Source organism: Tinamus guttatus, unplaced genomic scaffold (assembly GCF_059628265.1).
Source record: "Tinamus guttatus ecotype Peru unplaced genomic scaffold, ASM5962826v1 Tinamus_guttatus_pri_ptg000047l, whole genome shotgun sequence".
In the NCBI taxonomy this organism is placed as follows: domain Eukaryota; kingdom Metazoa; phylum Chordata; class Aves; order Tinamiformes; family Tinamidae; genus Tinamus; species Tinamus guttatus.
Genome location: NW_028288581.1, coordinates 956,909 through 979,867, shown reverse-complemented (window position 1 = coordinate 979,867; position 22,959 = coordinate 956,909). Strand labels below are relative to the sequence as shown.

The following is a 22,959-nucleotide window of genomic DNA, read 5'->3' as shown; positions in this document are numbered from 1 at the left end:
TTTTTGCTAATGTTCCTTGATCCCTTTTTATTATAAGTTATAGCATACTGGCACAATAACATTTCCTCAGCTTCTTTTCTTATGACACTAAATATCATCTAGGGGCAAAGAAAGTAAATTTTTGCCTCTTTCTGGAATTACTGCTGTTTATGCATTTTGTTATGCAGCACATTCATTTGTAATAAATAGGAAAGTCAGTTAAATATTCTAGCACCCTGAAGGAAATTATATAACTTATGTGAGTTCAGACCTCAGATTCCCTTCACATCTTTGTTCTCTAGAACTTTTCTTCATTAATTTCCCAAATTTTCTTCATTAGTATTGAAGACAAATATGAGGCCTGTCTCCTCTTGATGGTCTTGGGGAGCTTAATTCAGTCCTTTCAGGTTACACATATATAATTTTTTTTTTTGGTATAAATATATACGTGCTTCTTTTCAGGTGCTGCTAGCAAAGGCATTTGGAATGTGTATTTCACAAAATTAAAAGGGACAGGGAGATAATCAGGGAGGGGAAAAAAATTCCTGTGGGTTTTATGAGGTTTCTGTCACATGGGATTTGATTGCTTCTTTTTATCTATGTAATTTAATTGTTCAGAGTATTATACCTTGCAGCTGTTTTGTGAATCTTTAAGAATGAAAAAGATTTACATTGTTGGTGCTGTGTCTAATTAAAAGTGATTACAGTAATTTCCCTGGAGTGAACTAGCACTGTATATTGTTTCAAGGTCTTTACCAACGGAAAAAGAGAGAGGCAGGAAGACACTTCTTTTCCCCACAAAAGTTTATCAGTAAGAGTTCCTCATGAAGAGCTTTTAACTAAATAACACTGTGATTTTAGCCAGAAATAACACAGCTTGTATAACTTGGGATCCTGGGTGCGTTAAGAAGAGCGTCTCCAGCAGGTCGAGGGAGGTGATCCTGCCCCTCTACTCAGCCCTGCTGAGGCCGCATCTGGAACTTACCAGGCTATTGAATCCCAGAGCACCTAGAGCTTGCTTTAGCACAGCTAATTTCTCCTTGCTTTGAGGGTTGGCTGTGAACACGGTCTCTTCCAGTGCTGTCCGGCTTAGATACCTGTGCAGAAGGAGAAGAACACATACAGTGTTTACAAAGCCAGTGCAGAACTGAATTCATGATGCTAAAGTCTTCTTTCCCCTCCTAACTTAGTAGAAGATGGACACAAACGTACATATCCAAGGCACTTAAGTGCCAACCACACATTGATCTCAGAGTTTTATCTGCCTTTGGAGGGAATGGTATTTTTGGCAGAATGCTCCATATTTCTTTCCTTAAGTTCTTACTGAACTGTACATTTCTCGAATACAGATATTAGCTCCCAGGCTGTACTTGTGACACTGGCTGTCTCCGGACAAAAGCACTTCTGTGCTTGTGCAGAGTCAGGTGACATAATTTCATTTTTGGATCCTGATATTCTCTGCCCATAAAAAGCTCAGAAAAGAAATCCTGAAGGGCTCTTTGTGGCTCCTTGATTCTCAGCTCTAGTCACAACTATAAGCTAAAACTTCAGATTTAATTTATACAACTTGTTCTTGCACTAACAGAGATTCTCCTTCAGAAGGAAGATTTGAGATTTCCTTCTTTAAGCTCCCTCATCAGATCTTATGCACTGGATCCCAAGATCATTTGCTACCTAAACTGCTGAAGGGGTGACAGAGGGGTGACAGGTATACTAAGCGCCTCTTACGCCAAGGTAACACACTGAATAAAGTAGAAAGTGTGGTAAATATATGTACATTTACCTTATGCTGTACTTTATGTACATTAAGCTGCGCCACAGTATACACTGTGATTCAAAAGGAAACAACATAGCACATTGCAACTCCCTCAAAAATAATGATTAGAAGAGAGAGGGGCACCTAGTGCAACAACTAAGAAAAAAACAGAGAGCACCAACATAAAGAGTAGTAACACACAACACAGTAACCAGCAACTAGCCCAGCAGACTATTGAAAAGAGCAACGCAACCCTTACAACAATGTATCGTGACCTGCTTGAAATAACAAAGTTTCTAACTGACATAGAGATTTATGAGGTGTTATGTCATGAAATGCACGGTGTGACTGCAGTGGATTAATACTGGCCTTACTAGTGCAGATTTACCTTGGATTGATATGGGTATAATATATCTCAGAAAGTGGACGGAGAGGGAATGATGGGGAGAAGCACGTGGATGCATAAAGACTCCTTGCGCCCACAGCGCAACTCAATCAGCAAATACTTCAAGTACAAACAAGCCTCACATCACAGTGGCTACAGCCTATGAACACAGGTCCATGACCACCAATGCAAGAGCTCTGCAGTGTTTCTTCTTCAAACAAGAATTTAAGCACATCTTTCAAATTAGTTTGAAGAGATGATTCAGAGTTTATGCCAAATTTATGTTTTGTTACTGTTTTTCTTTCTCTCTCTTCTCTCTCTCTCTCTCTCTCTTTTTTTTTTTTTTTTTTTTTTTTTTTTTAACCTTGTCAAAGAGAGGACAGAATAAAGCTGAAACTGAGCCTGGCTTAGAACCTACTGGTTTAAAGGTTAATTCACCAGAACACTTTCCATAGCTCTGACCTGCAATGTAAGCTTATACCAGTTCAGTGCTGTGCATCATGTGTCCATGTTGCTTCTTTATGCATCATCAGGAGCTTTCCAGTGGCATCTACTCATCTACTCTGTCATCCAAATGTCCTCACTGGAGGAGCTGGAAGCTTATGGCTACTGTTTGCAAAAAAAGACTCCTCACTGGTTCTGGCTAAGGAACTCACTGTCTCTCTCTGCACTGAACAAGAAACACACTTCCCTGTCCCATGAATATGGGATTGCAGACATTTCTTATTTAAGCAATCCCGTTTAATTAGCTGTTTTTCAAGCATAGGTAAAGTGCTAGCGGATATTGGTCTACAAAAGGTCTACAACTACTGCTAATCCATGCCAAAAGAGGCTATGGCATTGCAAAGTGACCCAGAAGGTTTATTCCCCTTGGAGGAAAAAAACAAAAACAAACAAAAAAAGCCATGGTATGAACCAACATGTAGCATGAGGCACTTCCAGCCTTCAGTGCAAGCATTTCCTGCTGAGACGGCAAGGGGCAAACTAGGTACCTGCCAAACCAGATGCCTGTGGCTCCTTCAAACCCAGCCATAAATGGCAGCATCTGCCAGGACATGCCTCTTGGAAGAGAAGTTGACTTTCCCAGTATAAATCTCCTGAAGATCTAATCAGTAGATGTACTGGTCCCCTTGGAAAGGGCTCAATTTGGACATTTTCTAAGGTGCATTTGAATTTAGAATCAAGTCTAAAAGCAATGAGGTTCCTCAACTTCTACAACATATCACAAGGCTCACTCATTTCCAGGCTATTTAATGACTGAAGATCAAAATTGCTTCAACGATGTGCCCATTTAACTGCTGTATGTTTGCAATGTCAAGCATGTTAAGGCTGAAATAATTGCACAAAGCACTTAGATCTACAGAAGGATACTATATAAATTCCAATAAGTGCACAAAATATGCAGTGTAGCAGAGTGAGGGAGAGTGAGTGGAGTGTACATACTATAGGTACAAGCAGTCACATATTATATTTTTCTGATTAATGATCAGCACATTCTAGTTCAGAAACATAGTGACATTTAGACACAAGTAAGAACAAATGTCTTTCTACTTCCCTGCTGATTCCTTCTCACCTTCCTTTCCCCGAAGACCATAAGAAAGTTTTGAGATGTTTAATATTATTGCCTGTCTATTTACACTTACGAGGCAGAGTGCTAAAGGAATTATAATTTGCCGCATCTCCTGTAAAAATAAGAAAGGGGAAAAGGGGTGTCTTATAGGGACTTTTATAGTCTAAATATTCATGTAACAGTCTCACCTTGCTGATATGTCATTGTTCCATAAAACGTAAACTTCTTTTTAATAAGCATAGTTTTTCTCTCATTTACAGAATGTTTTTGTCTTTTGACTTTTGAGTGACCCGCACAGCATTATAATGCTGCTGCTGAAGGGAGATTAAACTGCTTAGAATTTCCAGTGTAACTCACCATGTATCTTTGGGTTATGAGTTTTACATACTTGTTTGCTACCATAAACTAAAATATTACGGTCATCACACATTTTTAGAATCCCATGTAGTTACTAGAGTGTGTCTGATAGTCCCATAAGTTTCCAGCAAAGTTTGGAAAGTCTGGAAGCAAACACAAACCAGACCTAATCACTTCTGACTTCTTTCTTACTGGAAAAAAAAAAAATAGAAAAAAAGATAGTCTACACAAAACACTATTTTACACAACCCAGAAGCATTTTTTTCTAATATTTGATGTATGCAGACTGTGCACTAGAATTACTTATTTTATTAGCTTTATTTGCACGTTTATGTGTGCAAATTCATTTCACAAATGCATCTAATCTCTACTGTACCTTAGAAAAAAATATTCTCAGATTTTGGCTGTAGTTGAACCTTTTAGTTGTAGGTAGCTCCTCTGACAAGCAATGTTTATATCTCTGATGAAAATGATGAATCAACCAATGTAGTTCTAATAATTAACTTTGCTCTACTGGTTGTCTAACCATCTGTTTAAATGATGCCATGTCAACATTTGTACTAGACTAGTATTCCTGGCAGACAGCTTATCAGCACACTGAAAAGTTTTAAAGACGTGATCAGTGACTGTCAATTGCAAAAAGAAATTCATCGATCCACAAAATTTGGTTAATTTAAAAGATAAACTAATGAATAATTATAGTAGACCACAGTAACTTTGAGCAAAACATAATGATGCATTATACAGAGCTAGTTGAAAAATGGAGACTTTTTTTTTCTTTTTTTTCCTAAAAGCCATAATTTGTAGGTTTATAACATTCTCATATCTATCCTAATTTACCAATGGATATAAAAGAATGAGCTATTTAGGAAAAAAAAATCACTGGTGCTAATTTTTATTTATATTGCTCATCATAGTATAATTTTCAGTTATAATTTGAAGGACATAGATCAAGTTTTCATGGAGAAGCATGATTGGTTTGCCCAAGATTATAAAAAGTTACTTATTGTGACATTAAATTTTTCATGCACATATAAGTTGACAAGCATTATGCATATTACCATTCTCATTATAACTCTCACAATTCATTTTTATTATTACACTTACACCTCCATTCAAATTCACAATTTGGTATATAGTTATCAAATACAATGAGGAATTACATAGGAAAAAATATCAGTTTCCTTGAACAATTAAGAGTTTTTCTCACATATGCACATTTCAAAATTCCTTGATTTCTTAACTACTGGTTATAAACTTTTTCTTAAAAAATTAATACAGTCTACTTACTTAGATGATAAAGCAAGTAACAAGGAGCCGAGACCAAAACCAAAAGTTTGACTATCAGTTTGCTCTTCCACCAAAACACAGAAAAACAATATCTGATCTGGACTGAAGGTAAATTAATTTCTTTTTGTTTCTTTTCTATTCTTTTGAATTGCAACCTAATAGCATTTAGTAACAAACAAAGTATTTTGCTTCATTTGACATAAACAAAACATGTCATTTCATTTCATTACAAGGAAAACAAAAGAAAGGAAAGACAAGGAAAACAAAAGAAATGAAAGGCAGGATTCACAAAACAATAATTTCACAAAAGGTGAAAGTGGCTTATTAGAACCTATCTAGAGGGAGAAAAACACACACACACATATACACACACAAAACAAAACAAACCCTCACAAGATTTGCAAATTTGGTAATCATTTGGAAAAGGGGTATCTGTTTTCTCATTACTGATCCACAGTAAAGACCTGCAGCTTCCCTGCTCTTGTGTTAGACAGACCATCTCAAAGCAAGTTCAAAGCATCTAAAGCAGAAGAACATACTAAGCCTTCGTATGTTACATCCTATGTAAGTGCTGCAACTTTCTAGTTTGCTGATAAAAAAGATTCTGGGGCAGAAACTTTTACAGAGCTGAATTCAAGAAGTTTCAGCACCTTTCAGTGTGAGGCTTAAGAATATCAAGGGTTTTCAAAGTTAATATTTTTATTGAGATTTTAAGTCGAGTCAAAACAAAGCCAGAAAAAAAAATCTTTCATGCCATGGGTTTACTCCCCAATCTGGAAAAGCTGGTTCACACTTTAATCACAATCTGATACATCCATAAACTTCCAGACAATAGTTATCAAAGTCTACTGACTGTAGTCATTAGCGCTTCAAAAGATATCTGTGTTGATGTAAGGCACAAAGGATCTTATACGGATATATTTGACCTTATTCTCTCTCTAGCAAAAAAGGCTGAAAATAAAAGATATTTTACACTAATCATCTCTGCAGATGACTACAGTCAGAATTGAGGATCTTTTATTTACTGTTGTCAGGTGAGAAAAAAGACCTTGGAACACACAACTGACCACAAAGAGAGAAGCCAAGGGCTACCACAGGGACCCTGTCATAGCAGACCTCATACCAAAACACTTCCTCAACTCCCAACCACTCTGCATTTGTAAAATCTGACACTTGAAATGTTCAAATATTCTGTAAGAACAATCATTTTATCTATGCAACATACATGTTTCTCACACAAAAGTATATAGTTCATTACAGTATCTGACAGCATAGGTGTCTGAAAGAGGTTACCAGTTTCGGTCCACCTGATCAGAAATTCCCTTTCATCAGGATAGCTAAAGTTGGCTTCCAATTAGGGGTGAAGAGGAAGCTTGTTTTTGCCAGATGGACACTTCTTTTCAGGAGTCTTTCCTGAAGGAAATACATTCTGTCATGAATAATTAAGAGAATTCTTGGTGGGATTACATCATTAAGTGGTTCTAAGTCACTATAAAGACTTAGGATGAAGCTGCATGATGAAAGAAAATGGATTTTTTTTTTTTAAAGTCAACATCTAGCTGTTTGCTAGATCACGAATCCTTTCCTGGTAGAAGCTGAGTACTGTTACATATGAATTCTCTTGTAAAGCTTGCTGGGCCACAGAAGGCTTGATATAAAGGCAATGAAATATAAAGATCAGTTGTTAGTCTTGAAATTTTATTATATCTGATAAGTCAGTGCAATAAGTATTGCTTGGGATATCTCAGATCACAGTTAACCTTTTGAATAAAAATGTTCTGATTATAGGTAAAAAGATTAATTTTCAAATTGCTTATATGCAATTTTTTCATTTAAGGTCTCAGAGTATTCAGAGTCTTCCAGGTTACGCTCAGACTAGAAACAGAAGACGTGTTTAATACAAATATAAAAACAGAAAGGAATGAGGTGATGACTAAGATTATTTAAACTAGTTTTTAGTTAAAGAAAGTGTCTGGAAAAGAAACAAATGAAAACATATTTCTTCAAGGAGCTAAGGCAAACATGAATGAGTACTGTCAAGATACAATTCAATTAAGAACAAATAAAAAGTAGAACATATCAATAATTGAAAGTATAGACTTAAGGCAGGCAACACTGGCTAGGTCATGGATCTTCAGAAAAGAATGTATCACAAACCAAATGGGAGGCCCTACATCATAATATTGCAAAAAAAGTAATAATCAAAAAAGCAATCATAATATTAACATCCTTATTTACATATCCCAGTACTACAGCAATAAAACACTTTACTCAAGCTTCAGCTAGACTATTCCATCAATCTTGGAATCTCATTTCAGAGGAAATAGGTACAGTTATAGAAAATGTAGGTGCAAGCAATTAGAAATACATCAGCAAATATAACCTAAAGCAAAAGAGTAGGCTTTTTGTAGTCTATTTAAGACTAAGAGAAGATAATTCAAAAAGGTAGAGTTCTACAGTTCCTTGAATATGTTGGGTCCAAAAGCACAGACATAGAAAGATCACTGATTCATGCAGAATGTGCAAAACATTTATTGCCCAGATACAAGATGAGTTTAAGCCAAATTATCTTGATGCTGTTGCTGGCTGGAATTTCTCCACCAAAAATAACTAAGTGAAGATAGAACTTTTATTTTGAAAAATTCTACTGCGCTCCCAGGTAAGCACACTGAAAGAGGGCAGCAGGATGCAGTACACAAAATGAGCTCATCTTAGATGTTAGATTTATGTTGGGTAAACTGGAAGAAAGATGTGGCTGAGTGACTACAGAAAGTTTGTTTATTCCAAATATCATCCTGAGGCAGAAATCTGCAAGTTTCAAGATCCAAGAAGGATAAATTTCCTTCCTGGTAAGAACAAGGAGAATGAATGGGAAAGCAGCTAAAACAGTCCTAATATTAGCTTAAGAATCAGTATATTATCTCTTCCTTTTCTGTGGCTATTGCAACAGATTTTCAAAGAACCTGCCTGTTTGTACAACAGACAGTGTGTCTTGATGCAGAGTTGGATCAATTCTCTGCAGAACTCTTTCAAACCAAGAGTAAAATAACATGGGATTTGTTTTTTCTCTTTATATTTTCAGTAATGAAGGAACAAAATGCCTAAGAAGGGTTGAATGCCATAGTTTGTTTTTTCTCAGATACATCAGGGTAACTGGTAACTGACTTGCCTTAGCTTAACTCTAGAAAAACAGAAAAAAATCAATTCTTGTGCTAGCATGATTGCTCATACTACCTAATATATTTATTTTGTTAAAAGAAAATCTAGATAAACAGGTGAAGAATTTTCAGACAGAAGCAACTAAGAGTAAATAAATAATTAACAAAATGCAGGATTTGGAATAATAATTTTTCAATATAAATAATTGCAGATGATGTTAAAATTCAGAAATCTTGCATTTTGTATGCAAATTCTTATTTCTCTTGTGAAACAACTTATTAAAAAGCTTTCTACACTCATTCACAATTTGAAATAGCTGCCAAAACCATCTCCTCATACACTCTACTTGTTACTGAATATCATGCTGGAATCATGTGAAAATCTCTGTCATTGTTATCCAGAAGTACTCTGCACTGTCCTGTTGAAGAAATCTGGAATCCAGAAACGAAGTAATGCTGTTTTAAAATATCATTTTGAAATATAGACATGATTTTCCTCAAAATTCTCCTAACATGCAGATTTTCTTTCTTTTTTTATAATTCTGTTGTAGTTAGAAGTAAATTTTTTATTGCCTGCTTTGCACTAGCCGTTCTATAAGTGCATGTTTTATGATCCACATGGACATAACTTTTATTCGCACCTATCTTTGGATAATATCTATAAAATAAAACCAGTACGGACTGGTCCTTTCTTATTAAGAAGTCTTTGATGTTCGTTGATTGATTCTTTATTGCTAGAAAATTCTCAAGAGAGCCAGTGTCACAGGAGAGTAAAAGTAGTATTTCATAACCCGGTGGTAGCTCTAGCACTGTCAGTATTCATGTTTTGGATGTCATTTAATGTGACACTGTGTTAAGAAGCACTGATTAAGAAGCTAAATCCCTTCCTTTCCCTTATTAGTGCTGCCCAACGAAGCATATGCCTGCACAGTCATGTGAAATGTTTGTGGCTTTTGCCTGTGCAGCCCATGTCTTTCCTTCCTATTCAACTCAGGATAGTCACCCTGATTAAACACAACGGTCATCACTGAAAATACAACATTATCAGTTCAGTTATTTTTACTTTAAGCTAAGGGGACACTATATCACTGCAACACGTAAGTATATATCTAAGCCTGCTATTGTGTATAAGTATATGGCAAATCAAGGGAAAATACAACCTTTTATACAACCAGTTCTCTAAAAATGAGGACTGTTTATTGTCTTCCTTTGAATATTTGTGGAACGTTTCTCTAAAATATATCGAATTTTGCTACAAGGCGACCTATTCCCATGCCTATATGCTAAATCCAAGAGCTGAGCAAGGTAGAAGTAACCATTTAATTTAAGGACAGTTTTGCCAGACTGAGAATGAATGACATCGTGTTTACATATATTTTGAAAAATGCTTTTAAAATTACTGTGTTCATGGGTATTGAGAGTATAAATATAGGACACATTTAAAAGATAAGCACACATAATAATCCCTACTACATCTCTGAAGTCACATAATAAGACATTACAACAAACATTTTTAATTCTTTAGATCTGTCATGTGAATATGAGAGGTCGATGTTAGTGGGCAAAAGCTGCCTTGCACTTAGCACTGTTTGGTATGTAAACAGAACCGAGATAAGGACAAAACAAAACAGTTGACATCAATGAAGCCAACAACATCTATAGAACATGATAATGAATAGCTACTGGCTTTTTCTTTGAGAGAAAAGGAGCATATTTTGCTGCCTTTTTTACCTGTGTCTTCAGTGTTTAAACCTATCCCAAACAGAGCAAATTTTATATCTTTTGACCCATGTCATGCAGTAGTACTGAACTGAAATTGCTGCCAGCCATTTAGGCACACAGATCTCTGCTCATGACTAGACCAGTAAGACACCAAAAATTGCTTTTTAAAGATAAGAAAAACTGTTAATGTCAGTCAAGGAAGTAAGAGTACACTATTAGTAAATTAAACATTGCAGACAGCTTTCATGATAGCCAGATCAGAGGTCTTGCTTTTATTTTTCTAAACTAAGGAAATCACGTGCTACAGTATGTCTTAAGTAAACTGCATTTAGTACAAAAAGCTTATATTAGCCATTGCACTGTTCTGTATACTGTTTGGCATTGATGTTTGGCATTGATGTTTGCAGAATATAAAATCTTAAATGGCTCTGTATGTAGTGTACCTATATTGCAAAGCGTACAATAACTTTTACATTTATCATCATATGCATCATTTATCTGGCAGCAGATACACTCAAATGGTAAATGAAGAAGTACATCATAGTCTCTATTCTCAAAAGGACAAATGTTTTTAGGCTAAACTTAAGATTTTTTCTTTTTAATTGCACGGATTCCTGTAGAATATATTTAATTTGCAAACTCTAGCCTTTTGTTCCTAAAATCACACATAAAAATGTACATGGTAAATAACAATGTAAATCTAGGATAATTCCATCAAAGAAAAAAATGAATGCATGACAGCAATGACTCAAAATAGGATTTTTCATACCTTGGGTGACCTTAAAAGAAATAATAAAGGCAGCATATGTCATAGTGCACATTTCTCCTACTCACATTATTTTATCTGGAACCTTACCAGAAAAATTTTCAAGTCAAACATACATTAAATAACAAGCATAATGAAAATAATAATAAAAGAGTAGGAAGCATTGAGCATGTCTGAATATGCAAAGTCAGTTTGCCTACAAGTGAAAACAGGTTCAGTCAGTGTCCCGAAATATGTTTGAACTTTGCTCCTACAACCAGGAGTAATTTGGTATTTCTGAGTTCATACTTACTTCAGCACAAGTTTCCAGGTAGATGGCATTAAGTTTACAAGCCTCAAGGAATTTTTCCATCAACATTGACTACTTTTTAAATGATGATTCATGAAATAAAGCTTATTGGGTTAAGATCGAAAAGTTAAAAAGTGCTTTGGTGCCTTCCTATATCTTTCTTCACTAATCACTTAAGACATTGCTAATACTCCAAACCAATTTCACATAACAGCTGACTGTAGTGGATTAGTTTCTGATCAGCTGATGTAAGAGATGCCCTCTTCTTCTTGTTTATGCAGGTATAGTGTGTGCTTTCAAAAATGTACAGTAAACAAATAATTCTGTACGAGTTAAAGTCCTTTAACTTTACAAACAAAAAATTGAATGACCCAAAATCACTGGTAACATTTGAAATATACATATTATTTACACCAGAATCAGGCATAAGACCTTTTTTTTTTTTTTTTAAGAGGCAGTGGTAAATCACAAAAACAGCTCTCTCCTGAGGCTAAGAAAATCTCATGCAATGCATGAATATGATTTGGTGTAGCACGAAACATAACTGACTTGCTCTACAAAGCAAGGCTTCTTCTTTCTGATTTAAATGTAGTAAGTAAATATGTATGTATAAACTTAGGCATCTGTTTAGTGTTTAGCAATCAGGCATCCTATATCACTAGTGGACACTATCTCAATGTTAGGAGCTTTTTTTTTAAAAAAAGGGGATTTCAACAAGCCTGTTTAAGTTACATGTTGCCCTCTCATGTTCAGCAAGATTGTCCCTGACAGAGGACAGGTAATTTTTTCCAGGCGACCAGCACTGGTCTCATCTCAAATGAATAACACAGATCATGAAACTTGTATCAATGCACCACAGTCAAAACAAACCCTGCAGTTCCTACATATGCTGAATATACTACAATAACAAGTTGGCAGACTTTTATTCATTTACAATTTGGTTATGTTAATAGTTTATGAAATTTAAAACAGATATTAAAAGGTAACAGCATTTCTCATAAGTCATAAATTACATTTCTCTCTAACTACTCTTAAAAATCACAGAATCACAGAATGGTTAAGGTTGGAAGGGACCTCTAGAGATCGTCTAGTCCAACTCCTCTGCTCCAGCAGGGACACCTAGAGCATAGGGTACAGGGTGATGTCCAGGTTTTGAAGATCTCCAGAGAAGGAGACTCCACAACCTCTCTGGGCAGCCTGTTGCAGGGCTCTGTCACCCCCACAGTATAGAAATTCTTCCTCACTTGGAGATGGAATGTCCTGTGTTTCAATTTACATCCGTTACCCTTCATCCTGTCACCAGCCAGCATGGAGAAGAGCCTGGCCCCATCCTCCCTACGATCACCTACCAAGTACTTGAACATATTGATCAAATCTCCTCTCAGTCTTCTCTTCTCCAGGCTAAACAGGCCCATCTCACTTAGTCTTTCCTCATATGATAGATGCTCCAGCCCCTTAATCATCTTCATGGCTCTATGCTGCACCCTCTCTAGAAGCTCAATGTCCTTCTTGTTCTGGGGAGCCCAGAACTGCACCCAATACTCCAGGTGCGGCCTCACCAGAGCTGAGTAGAGGGGCAGGATCCCCTTCCTTGACCTGCTGGCAATGCTTCTCCAGGCCAGGATCCGGATCATTGGCCTTCTTGGCCACAAGGGCACATTTGTGACTCATGGTCAACCTGTTGTCAACCAAGACTCCCAAATCCCTCTCCACGCAGCTGCTTTCCAGCAGGTCAACCCCTAATTTGTACTGGTGTCTGAGGTTATTCCTCCTCAGGTGCAGGACCCTGCACTGCTTGTTGAACCTCATGAGGTTCCTCTCTGCCCAACTCTCCATCCTGTCCAGGTCCCTCTGAATGGCAGCACAGCCCTCGGGAGTCTCGGCCACTCCTCCCAGTTTTGTATAATCTGCAAACTTGCTGAAGGTGCACTCTGTGCCCTCGTCCCAGTCATTGATGAACAAGTTGAACAGCACTGGGCCCAGTACTGACCCTTGTGGGACACCACTGGCCACAGGCCTCCAACCAGACTCGGCCCCATTTATCACCACCCTCTGGGTTCTGCCATTCAGCCAGTCCTCAATCCACTTCACCGTCTGTTCATCCAGTCCACGCTTCCAGAGCTTCCCTATGAGGATGTTATGGGAGACTGTGTTGGAAGCCTTGCTGAAATCAAGGTAGACAACATCCACGGCTCTCCCATCGTCTATCCAGCTGGTCACCTCATTGTAGAAGGCTCTCAGGTTCGTCAGACATGACTTCCCCTTGGTGAATCCAGGCTGACTACTCCTGATCACCTTCTTTTTTTTGACATGCCTGGAGATGGTCTCTGGGATGAGCTGCTCCATCACCTTTCCAGGGACAGAGGTGAGGCTGACCAGCCTGTATTTTCCCGGCTCCTCCCTCTTGTCTTTTTTGAAGACTGGAATGACATTGGTTTCTTCCAGTCCTCTGACACCTCCCCTGCCCTCCATGACCTCTGGAAGATGATATAGAGCGGCTGAGCAATAACCCCGATACACTTTGTCAAATGGTATTTGTATATTGTTCAGGTGCCCTTTTCTGTCGATCTCATCAACAGAAAAATTCTACTAAGCTCTTTATTTTAGAGGATTCTTGATTTACATAATTCTTTGTGCAAACTGGATTCAATCTAATAAGTTTTCTCAGCCATATTACTAAAGAAATGATGAATCTGCCAATTGGATAAGCAGAGGCCTTGATAGCATAAACAGGTCATTGACCAAAATGGTGCGTTAGGAAGTACAAACCCAAGATAAAAATATTTTGAATTCCTCCCAGCTAGCTTTTCCCAGTATGTGTCCTTGTCTGATTCAGACTTCTGATTGCACAAATCTTAAAAAAAAAAAATCCACTTATTTCCATGCTAAGGTAGGCTAATGCATGTATGAAAATCATTAAGTATGCCAGAAAAACCTGACTTTTCTAAATCTCTTTCTGAATCTGAATCTGAATTTCTGAATCTGAATAAAATATGATTTTTTAAAAAATTTATTTTTAATTCTGCTATGAGTCACCAAGTACATCGTTTTATATGTTTTACATTGTATTGAACTAAGCTGTAGCAATAACACTTTGTGCTGTGATTCCAAGGGATGTGTCACACAACTAGAGATAAACAGATCTACACATAGAATAAAGAAATTTGAAAGACCATCTGGGTGATGGTGATGCAGTTCATGATATTCCTGGACTGTTCTGTCCTGTATTATATTGCATAAAATCATCTCAGAAGGCATGACTGATGGAGCTTTCATTTTTAGAAGCCATACAACACTCAGATCCTAACAACTTCTGTCCATTAGCACTCTCCTAACATGATCACAAGAAATGGATTGGTTACATGCAGGCCTTAGACAAAATTCAACTTAAGTAATGAAATTTCAGCTATAAAAAATCCATGTGCAATTTCAGCAGGAATCAAAGGAACACTGTGAATGGCACCAAACTGACACAATCAGATTTAGCATCAGTGTTGAGGTCATTTTTTGAGGTATGATTAATGAAAGAACTAAGAGAAGAAAACCATGCTAAGCTTTCAGCTGACCTTGTCTGACTTTCCCAGAGAGAGTTGGTTAGAGTAACAGTAAAGTTATTCCAGTGCAATCAAAAGAATCAAGTTGGCTCAGGGAGCTCAGATAATAAGTTCAAATAATAGTGAGAGGTGTCATCTCTCTTAGATCTACCATTAAGTGGAGATGAGCTAGGTTTAATGACAGGGACTTCTGCCTGCCAATAACAAATTCTTAAATGACCCATTCCTGACTGGAAATTCATCTGCAGTAATTGTATCGGGATGATTTTAAGAGTGACTTTTGAAATATAAATTGCAGAACTATATTATCACTCTAGATTTATGCAATGTAAGAGCTAAGTGGTTTCAGGAGCTGAATCCACTGAATCTCCCCCCACATATGAGATGATTAGCATCCTAGTAAAGTGCAGAGACATATTTTGTACTTAAACTAAAAGCCAAATGAGTTCCTCTACCATTTTTATAAGTGAGTAATCACATCTAGTTTTAAGCTGCCGTTTCTACAGCAATTTCACCCCCTTGGAGCTACATCTATATTCAGTCTGACATGAAATACTGTTGGGCTACCTAAACAGTCAGAGTTTAATTTCTTCAACAGAGGATCAAATTTAGCCACTGGATATATGTAAGTGCCACAGACCTAATAAGTCTTTTTCTTTCACAAAAGGTTGAAATTTGCCCAGAAAATCTAAGGAAAGATTCCCATCAGCAGAATTAACAACAAACTGGAAAGTCACTTGGTTCATATTGCATTTATTTTTATATTTTGCTTTCTCTATTTCAGCCAACTTATTCTAGACATTTTTTCATTATAGGTTTAGTTTTCTGTTAAAACTAAGGCTAATGCATGTTCTGCTGTCAGTGGACTTGAATATACTGTATACTATAGGTCCTGAGGGTTCTGAGCAGATGTCTTTTCTTAAAAAACAAATACCAATAAATAAATAAATAAATAAATAAAAGAAGAGCTTAGTTACCGAGTTTGTTTCTCTCTTGGATTAAACAGATTTCTTCTTTTTTTTCCTGCCTCCCTCTCTTTATCTTTCATGCCACGGGCATTCTACTCTTATTTTCTGCATGTGTTTCCCTATCATGCTTACCCCAAGAGAAAGGAGAGAAATAAAGCCTCTCTCAATCAAATAAATAGCAAATGATATCATGCCAGGTCAAATGAAATAAATCCAAGTTTGCAGTTTAAAACTAAACATGCAGAAATAAACGGAGTAGAGCTATAAAAGGAACTACTACATGAATAGGAATCGACATACAAAAATCAAACAAGTTTTATGTGATCGGATATTATTTTCTGTTCTGAACAGTCTACTGGCACCAACAGAATGCAAAACACTAAAGATTACCAGTTATCTGACTCCTCTAGGATAATACAGCAGAAAGGGTGCAATATGTACCCCCCTATAAATGCAAATTATTCCTGATAAAGCATGACGTTTGTTTATTTATACATAGTTAGTTCTGTATCTTCAGCTTGTTAGAACTGTAAGGAACAGAAAAGCAGTTGCTGAAAAGAGAAGTAACACTAATAAATGATTTCTCTACCTCTGGGAGTCTGTCAGTGGAGTGCTTCACATTCTCTGCCACTATTCAATCAATATGTATGAAGAATAATACAATGAAGAGTGGATTGTTAACATCAGATGAAGCAATATACCCAAAGGAATATGAGTTTCACATTTATACTCTCAAACAAAGAAGAATTCTACAGCATTTTTTCTGAAAGCCAGTCAAATAATAAGTCCATCTGGGATCTAAGACAAAGACACTGCACTAAGTTTCAGGCTTATTTTATTATCCTTTCTTTGTTAAATAAAGATTTTTCTTGGAATTCATATAAATTAATCATTATCAAATGCTGCTGGAGTTATATTTTCTTATCGGCTTCTTTGGGAAAAAGCAGTAATGACAGCAACTATCAGAACTGAAATTAATTAATAAATTAAACATCAAAATCCAAAGGTACGGCATCTGTGCTTTCAAGAAGAAAAGTACTATTTTGAATATCTTGACACGTAATTAGAGCGTATTGAGCATATGTGTGTGTGTGTATAACTACCCTGGATTTCAGGAAGAACCACTATAAACAACTGCCAAGTCATACACTCAAAACAGATTTGCCTACATTATTGTGAAGTAATGTTAACAGCACGGACATGTACTTTATGCCTGAGGTATAGGTATGTGCAGATAGAGAGAAATCTAACTGATTAATTTGCAAAAGCAAATACATTAACCAAAATAATATTTCAGTTTTGTTTGAAAACCTGAGCTGGGATTGCTATTTCATGTCCTTTATTTGCAATGCTAGCTCCTAATAATACATCTTGTAGGATGTAACTATCAGTAAATACATCACACAAAGAGGGAATTTAACACAAAGAAAATTTAGCTGATTTCCAGGTAAATATTAACTTTAACCCTGAATACCAGACACTACCATGAGTTATTTGTTGAATATTTAAGGACAAAGTGATAATCTTAGGGGAAAATTGCTAGTCTGCACAATTCAGTCATACAACTGCCTATTAAAATAAATAATTTGTTAGTTATAGAGTAATAAACTGCTTAAAGTTCCATTTCATTTACATTAAAATTTAAGAAATTGTTGACCTTAGCTGTTGAGTTTAGCTGAAAAGAAGTGTAGTAAACGAATAAGAAAGAAAAAAAAAAGAGAGAGAAGTATTAAATCTTCAAGTAACTGCTTAGAAAAGTCAGTATTGGATGGAAAAATCCCATAAACATTGTTAAAATTTCTATTCTTTAAGATGTAAGATACAGCTAAAAATACCTACTGGAAAATTCAGATCAGATTTTATCACATTTAGATAAAATAGTTTTGATCAATCACTAGCTTTATAGACTTTATAACAAGAAGATAGTCCTGAAAATAAAATATAAGATTTCCCAGTGTCCATCCCCAACAAAAACAAGAGTGTTAATCATGATTATTACCATGCTGCATAACAAAAAAATCACATATATCAGCCATTTACTGGCACTGACACTCAGCTCTTCCTTTGAAGTGAAAAGAACAACACAGATGCTTAAAGATCATGCTCCAAGAGAATAATGGAGCCTGAATTTCAAAGAAGGAATACAGCAAAAAAAGAGAGCTGAGGAAAAAAAAAAAAAAAAACACGCTCATTTTGGTTTGATTCATCTTTATTTCTGGGGAACAAAAAAGAGTAAAATAAGCTGGAAAATCCCATGAACCCTATTTATTCAGAATATATACATTAATGAAAAAAAACAAAGGAAAAATAAAAAGGCAAGAGTACCAGAGTGCATAGTAATGAATGCTACCAGCTGAAGTTTTAGAGGGCATGGAAAAACACATTAAAAGGAATAATGTGAAAGTATATTTTCTGGAATATGCAAATATTACACATCCAGAACAGAAAATTCAACCTCCAAAAATATCAGCAAAGAAAAACTAGGCTTCAGAAAATTCTGGGTAAATATGGGAAAAGGCCATACACCAAAAAAAGTTAACCAAAAAAAAGATAAAAAAAAGGAAAATACAATAGAGAAGATTGAGGCTGTTCTTTTGATGTTAAAACGATTGCAGCTTACGTAGACATATAGTTCACTGAAGCAAGTTTCAACCTGCTTCAGACACTCATACAAATACATCTGCTTCTCTCCCCATTAGCTTTCTAATAACTATCTGGTGCAGTTTAGCTGTCAGACTTCACCAGCATTTAAGTAAATGGAATTGCTTCATTCCTACTGTTCATATTATTACACAGAATTATCTACAGATTTTGTCCTCAAAATAGTATGGCTGGTTGTGATTCATATTTCCACCGTAGGAAACGACAAAATGAGGATAGTTAGAAAATAAAAGTTCGCAGCTATGGCTTTACATTATACATCTGACATGTAAGTAAAACATATCATGATGACTTAAATAATTGATTCAAATTTATAATTTAAATGTTGTTTGATTCTATGTAGTTAAAATTCCTTTGTTTTTACCTAGGACTTCATCCATATTTACTTCGTGTACTAAAATGAACTCCAGACGAATTCCAAAAAAAATTTAAAATGGTAATTAAAGTAAGGGGATAAAGTTATCCAACTCTGATGTAGGCCTTGCTACAGCATAAAAAGGAAAAATACTGATACAGTTTTGAAGAATGTCTGACTATTCTGACTTCTCAACATGAGACAAAAAAGAAACATTAGACTTCCAGGTGTTTGAATTCTTCCAACTGTGATCATAAAAACTGAATAAAACAAAAAATAATAAATTTCTTCTGAAAAATCTTAGTCCGAGTACAACAGAGGCTGTTGTAAAAAAGAGTACAAACTTTAGCAGTATTTGTCCCTGTGTAGGAAGGCAAAGGAAATAGATAGATGAAATAAACACCATCACGAAAACAAATATTTCTAAAGTGTTGTTAATTGTCTTGCCTATAAAGCAACAACTAATGACAGCCAACAAAATCATTGGAAAATAATTCAGATTTCGGTTTTCATTTAGTTCTCTGGAATACAGTAACCTTGAAGTATAGTTTATCTCATTAATTTGTTCCAGTTCCCCATACATTGTGAGGAGCTACATTTATCAGCCTAATGAAGGCAAACAATGCTTGTAGGTAGTTGGAAAGTGTTGCAGATGGTCAGTCTCGTTTCAGAAAAATCTGTATTTCAACTCTAAACCTTACAGCTGGTGTCCATAACATTCATAAGCAGAAAAAAAAAAAAAAGAAAAATAAAAGAAAAATAAAGAAAAAAAAAGATAGAATTTTATGATATTAAGACAGGAAATTCAATTTAGCTTTATAATAACTTTCAGATTACTCCAGAATTACTTTTGGCAAAGTAATTTTTTTTTTTTGAGAATGATGTCTGTATAGAAATTTGAAAATTAACTTTCTGTTCAGCATTCAATGCTGAAGAAGTATGTTGGAGCGGAAAAATGACAAGATGATGTGATTTCAGACGATGCCTTTAAGAATCATCCATTTAAAGACACCCAGTCTTTTAAAATTGTTATCTTTTATAATATATCAGGTGCACTTCTATTTTTTTCAAGTTCTTACACCACCCTTCTAAGAAATGAACAATGCTAAGTATAGGAAAATGAACATAAAAAAAGTGAGTGATAAGTGAGCTGTATGATTTAAAGTAAGATAAAAAACAGTTTGGTAAAGGACAAAAAGAAGTGGGAGATTGATTCAGTCTTTTCCTTTTATTCATCCACATTTTCAGTAAGAACCTAAATGTCAAAAGATTCAGGGTGAAAAAAAATTGCAGGGGTGACAGACAAACTTCATTTTTTTAGCTTAATAGTTGTCACAACAATAGCTGCCACAAGAAAGAATGTACTGGTAGTGTTAATTAAACACAAGTTTAGAGGGAAAATTTCAAAGAAAAAAAAATATATTAAAGAGAATCTACATATGCAAAGAGAGCAATTAAATGAGGGCACTGAATATTTAGCAGTGGTTTGCTAATGTGGGGAAACAGATTAGCTATTCATTAGCACTCATTAGAAATTGATGAAGAATGATTTATGCTACTGTTAGACCTTGCATGAACCCTGCCTCAAGGGTTTAGCTGCCTGGGCTACGCAAGAAGCCTTCTCGGAGTCCACTTGGCTCCAGAGCACTCATGTCTGCGCCTGTCCCCCTCTCCACAGCCCTACCTGGCTACTGTGGTTCATGTTGGACCTGGTAACAGCACCTGGACCAGCTCTGCTGGGTGTTGGAGTCTGCACACTGGCAGGTGATGGTCCTCCCTGCCTCACTTGTTGTTCCCCGTGGCTCCCATCCTGTGTGGGCAGCTGCTAGCCCAGCTGTTCTTTGGCTGTTACACCAAATTTCCTAAATCCCTGGAATCATCTGGTAGAAACTCACAACTTGGAGAAGGCTCAAGAGAACTGTTCCTAGCATTTTATTTATTTAATTTTTTTTAAGGTTTAAAGATTGAGACAGTGTGAGTTCCCTAGATGTGTCTGAAAATCATATAAATAAAAAGAAAAGTTGGAATGAGAGGCTACTATTTCCCCAGAAGAAGTAGGAAGAGGTGTCAGGCAAGAATACTTGGAACAATCTGACCTTCATGGCCATTCAGCTGCGATGTTGATAAGCCTGGTATCTCCTATGACAACTTCCCATCTGCCCATGCCCTAACCCCCACAAAGGAAAAGCAAAACACCCCTAAGGAACTTCGAATTCTGGTCTTTACTTTCATCCTAATCTTAAATACCATGCTGTTTAAATGCTACTTTTCTGATTCTCAGGAGGCTTATTCTGTGAGTCGGCTTTTAAAGCAACGTTGATCCTCAACTGTTAAAGGTAATAGATCTTCAGCACTTCTTCAGTGAAGTGAGACTGAGAATTTTGATACAACTAACTTATGGTGAAAGTGATTCTTGACACGCAAGATCTGTAAGCACTTTGGAAATGTGATGTAACTTGGTACTTCATGCAGAAGTGATTATTCCAACAGGATCTATCACCTATGGGAAAATTTCATGTCGCCCTTCCAGATGTAGCTATTTCATCCACAATATTTGGATCCAATTTTGTAAGGTAGGTTTTAATACCTGTTTGGATTTCACTCTAATCATCAGATAGAGATATCTGCAACAGGCAGCTAATGAAGCAAAGGGATCAAAATGGTATTCAGTAACCACCCAATTAATTGTTACAGGTGCAGCTGAGTTTTGTGTGGGTAGTGAAAGCTCACCTCAAAAATAAATAACTATGAGAAAAAAAAAGGTGGGGGGGGCATCAGGTCAGAACATAAAGAAAAAGAACATCAGAGGGCTAGAACATGCTTAAAATTCTGTTTTTCTCCAAATATGTAGACTAATTAAAAATATAACCTTTCTCTACAAATTAGCATTATATTTTTAGACTGTAACAGCTATGTTTGTAAGCAAACAACACAGCTATGGAAAATTGGCTAGTTGTTTTCAAGAAGAGTACTTCTCTCTGTTGCATGTTAAATGAAAAAAAAAATCAAACAACTAGAAATCAAAAAAATGATATCCAAAGATAAAAGGAAGGAAAAAGAGAAACAGAGAAAACATGGGAACATGCAGTGTCATCCTGCTTTTATATCTATAGCAGCTAGAAAACAAAGAAGCTTCTCCTAAGTACAGCAAATTGGGGAAAGTTTGGGTAAGTGGCCTCTCAGTGCTGAAAATTTCTTGTGCGTGAGGGAGATGCTTTCATCTCCGAAGTGGGGATCCATATGGATGATCCTAGAATAATAACTATTTTGTATCACACTGTTAGAACTTATTAGAAAAGATGATGACTGAATATATATATATAAAAGTCAGACATGAAAGGGTTTACAGTTAATGTGTCTGAAAAGATATCTACTCGTCTCTTTTCTACACCATTCGCTTCCCTTCATTGTATTCTCTAGGTCCTCTTTGACCACCACATTTCATCATTACATTCAGAAATTATATTCTCAGTGATCAAGAAAAGAGGTCCTGATCAATTCAGATTTAATAAGCAATTAAATCACTTCACTGAAATTCCTTATACATGAAATTAATGGAAAAATTTCTCACTGTCAGTGTACAGGGTATCTGCACCAATAAGCTGTAAAAGGAGACACACGATTTAGGCCAATGCTGTGAACTGACCTATCTTTAAATAAGAATCACATTACATCTAAAGGGCAGCAGAAACAGCGCAGGTAGGCAGAGAAAACCCCACAGTGCACATTGTTCTGTTGGAAGAAGGCAAGTATTACACACCTGGGAACAGCAGCCTGAAAATCAACACAAAATGCAATTCCCAACCACAGTCCAACTCTTGCATGTTCATTTTGTGCATTTACATTTTCCCCAGTTGAACGATTGAAGTTCATTTTTGAATAATACAGCTTATATACAAACAGTCTGTTTCAAAGTATGGATGTAGGGTGACAGAGTTCTGACATTATAAGGTGAGGACTAAAAATGCCTATCTGTAAGCATCATCTTGCAGCAGTCAGACCATTGCATCACTTTGTCTAGGCTACTAACCCCACAACAGTGCAATCAGTTAGGACAACTAGAAACTGTTTAAACTGAAAACAGTGACATTGAGTTGACCAAGTTGCCAAACTCACCATCTCTTCTGAAAACATTTCCTGTATTGAAGC

General features: G+C 36.1%; 1 protein-coding gene across 1 annotated transcript in view; it reads right to left on the bottom strand.

Annotated features, from left to right (window-relative positions):
• The window catches only part of MYO16 (myosin XVI), a 250,981-nt gene that overhangs the window by 107,697 nt on the left and 120,325 nt on the right, over positions 1 to 22,959 (bottom strand). Inside the window, exon 16 of the mRNA XM_010216802.2 lies at positions 965 to 1,076. Within this exon, the coding sequence (XP_010215104.2) occupies positions 965 to 1,076 (112 nt within the window). The remainder of the gene's footprint in view (positions 1 to 964; positions 1,077 to 22,959) is intronic.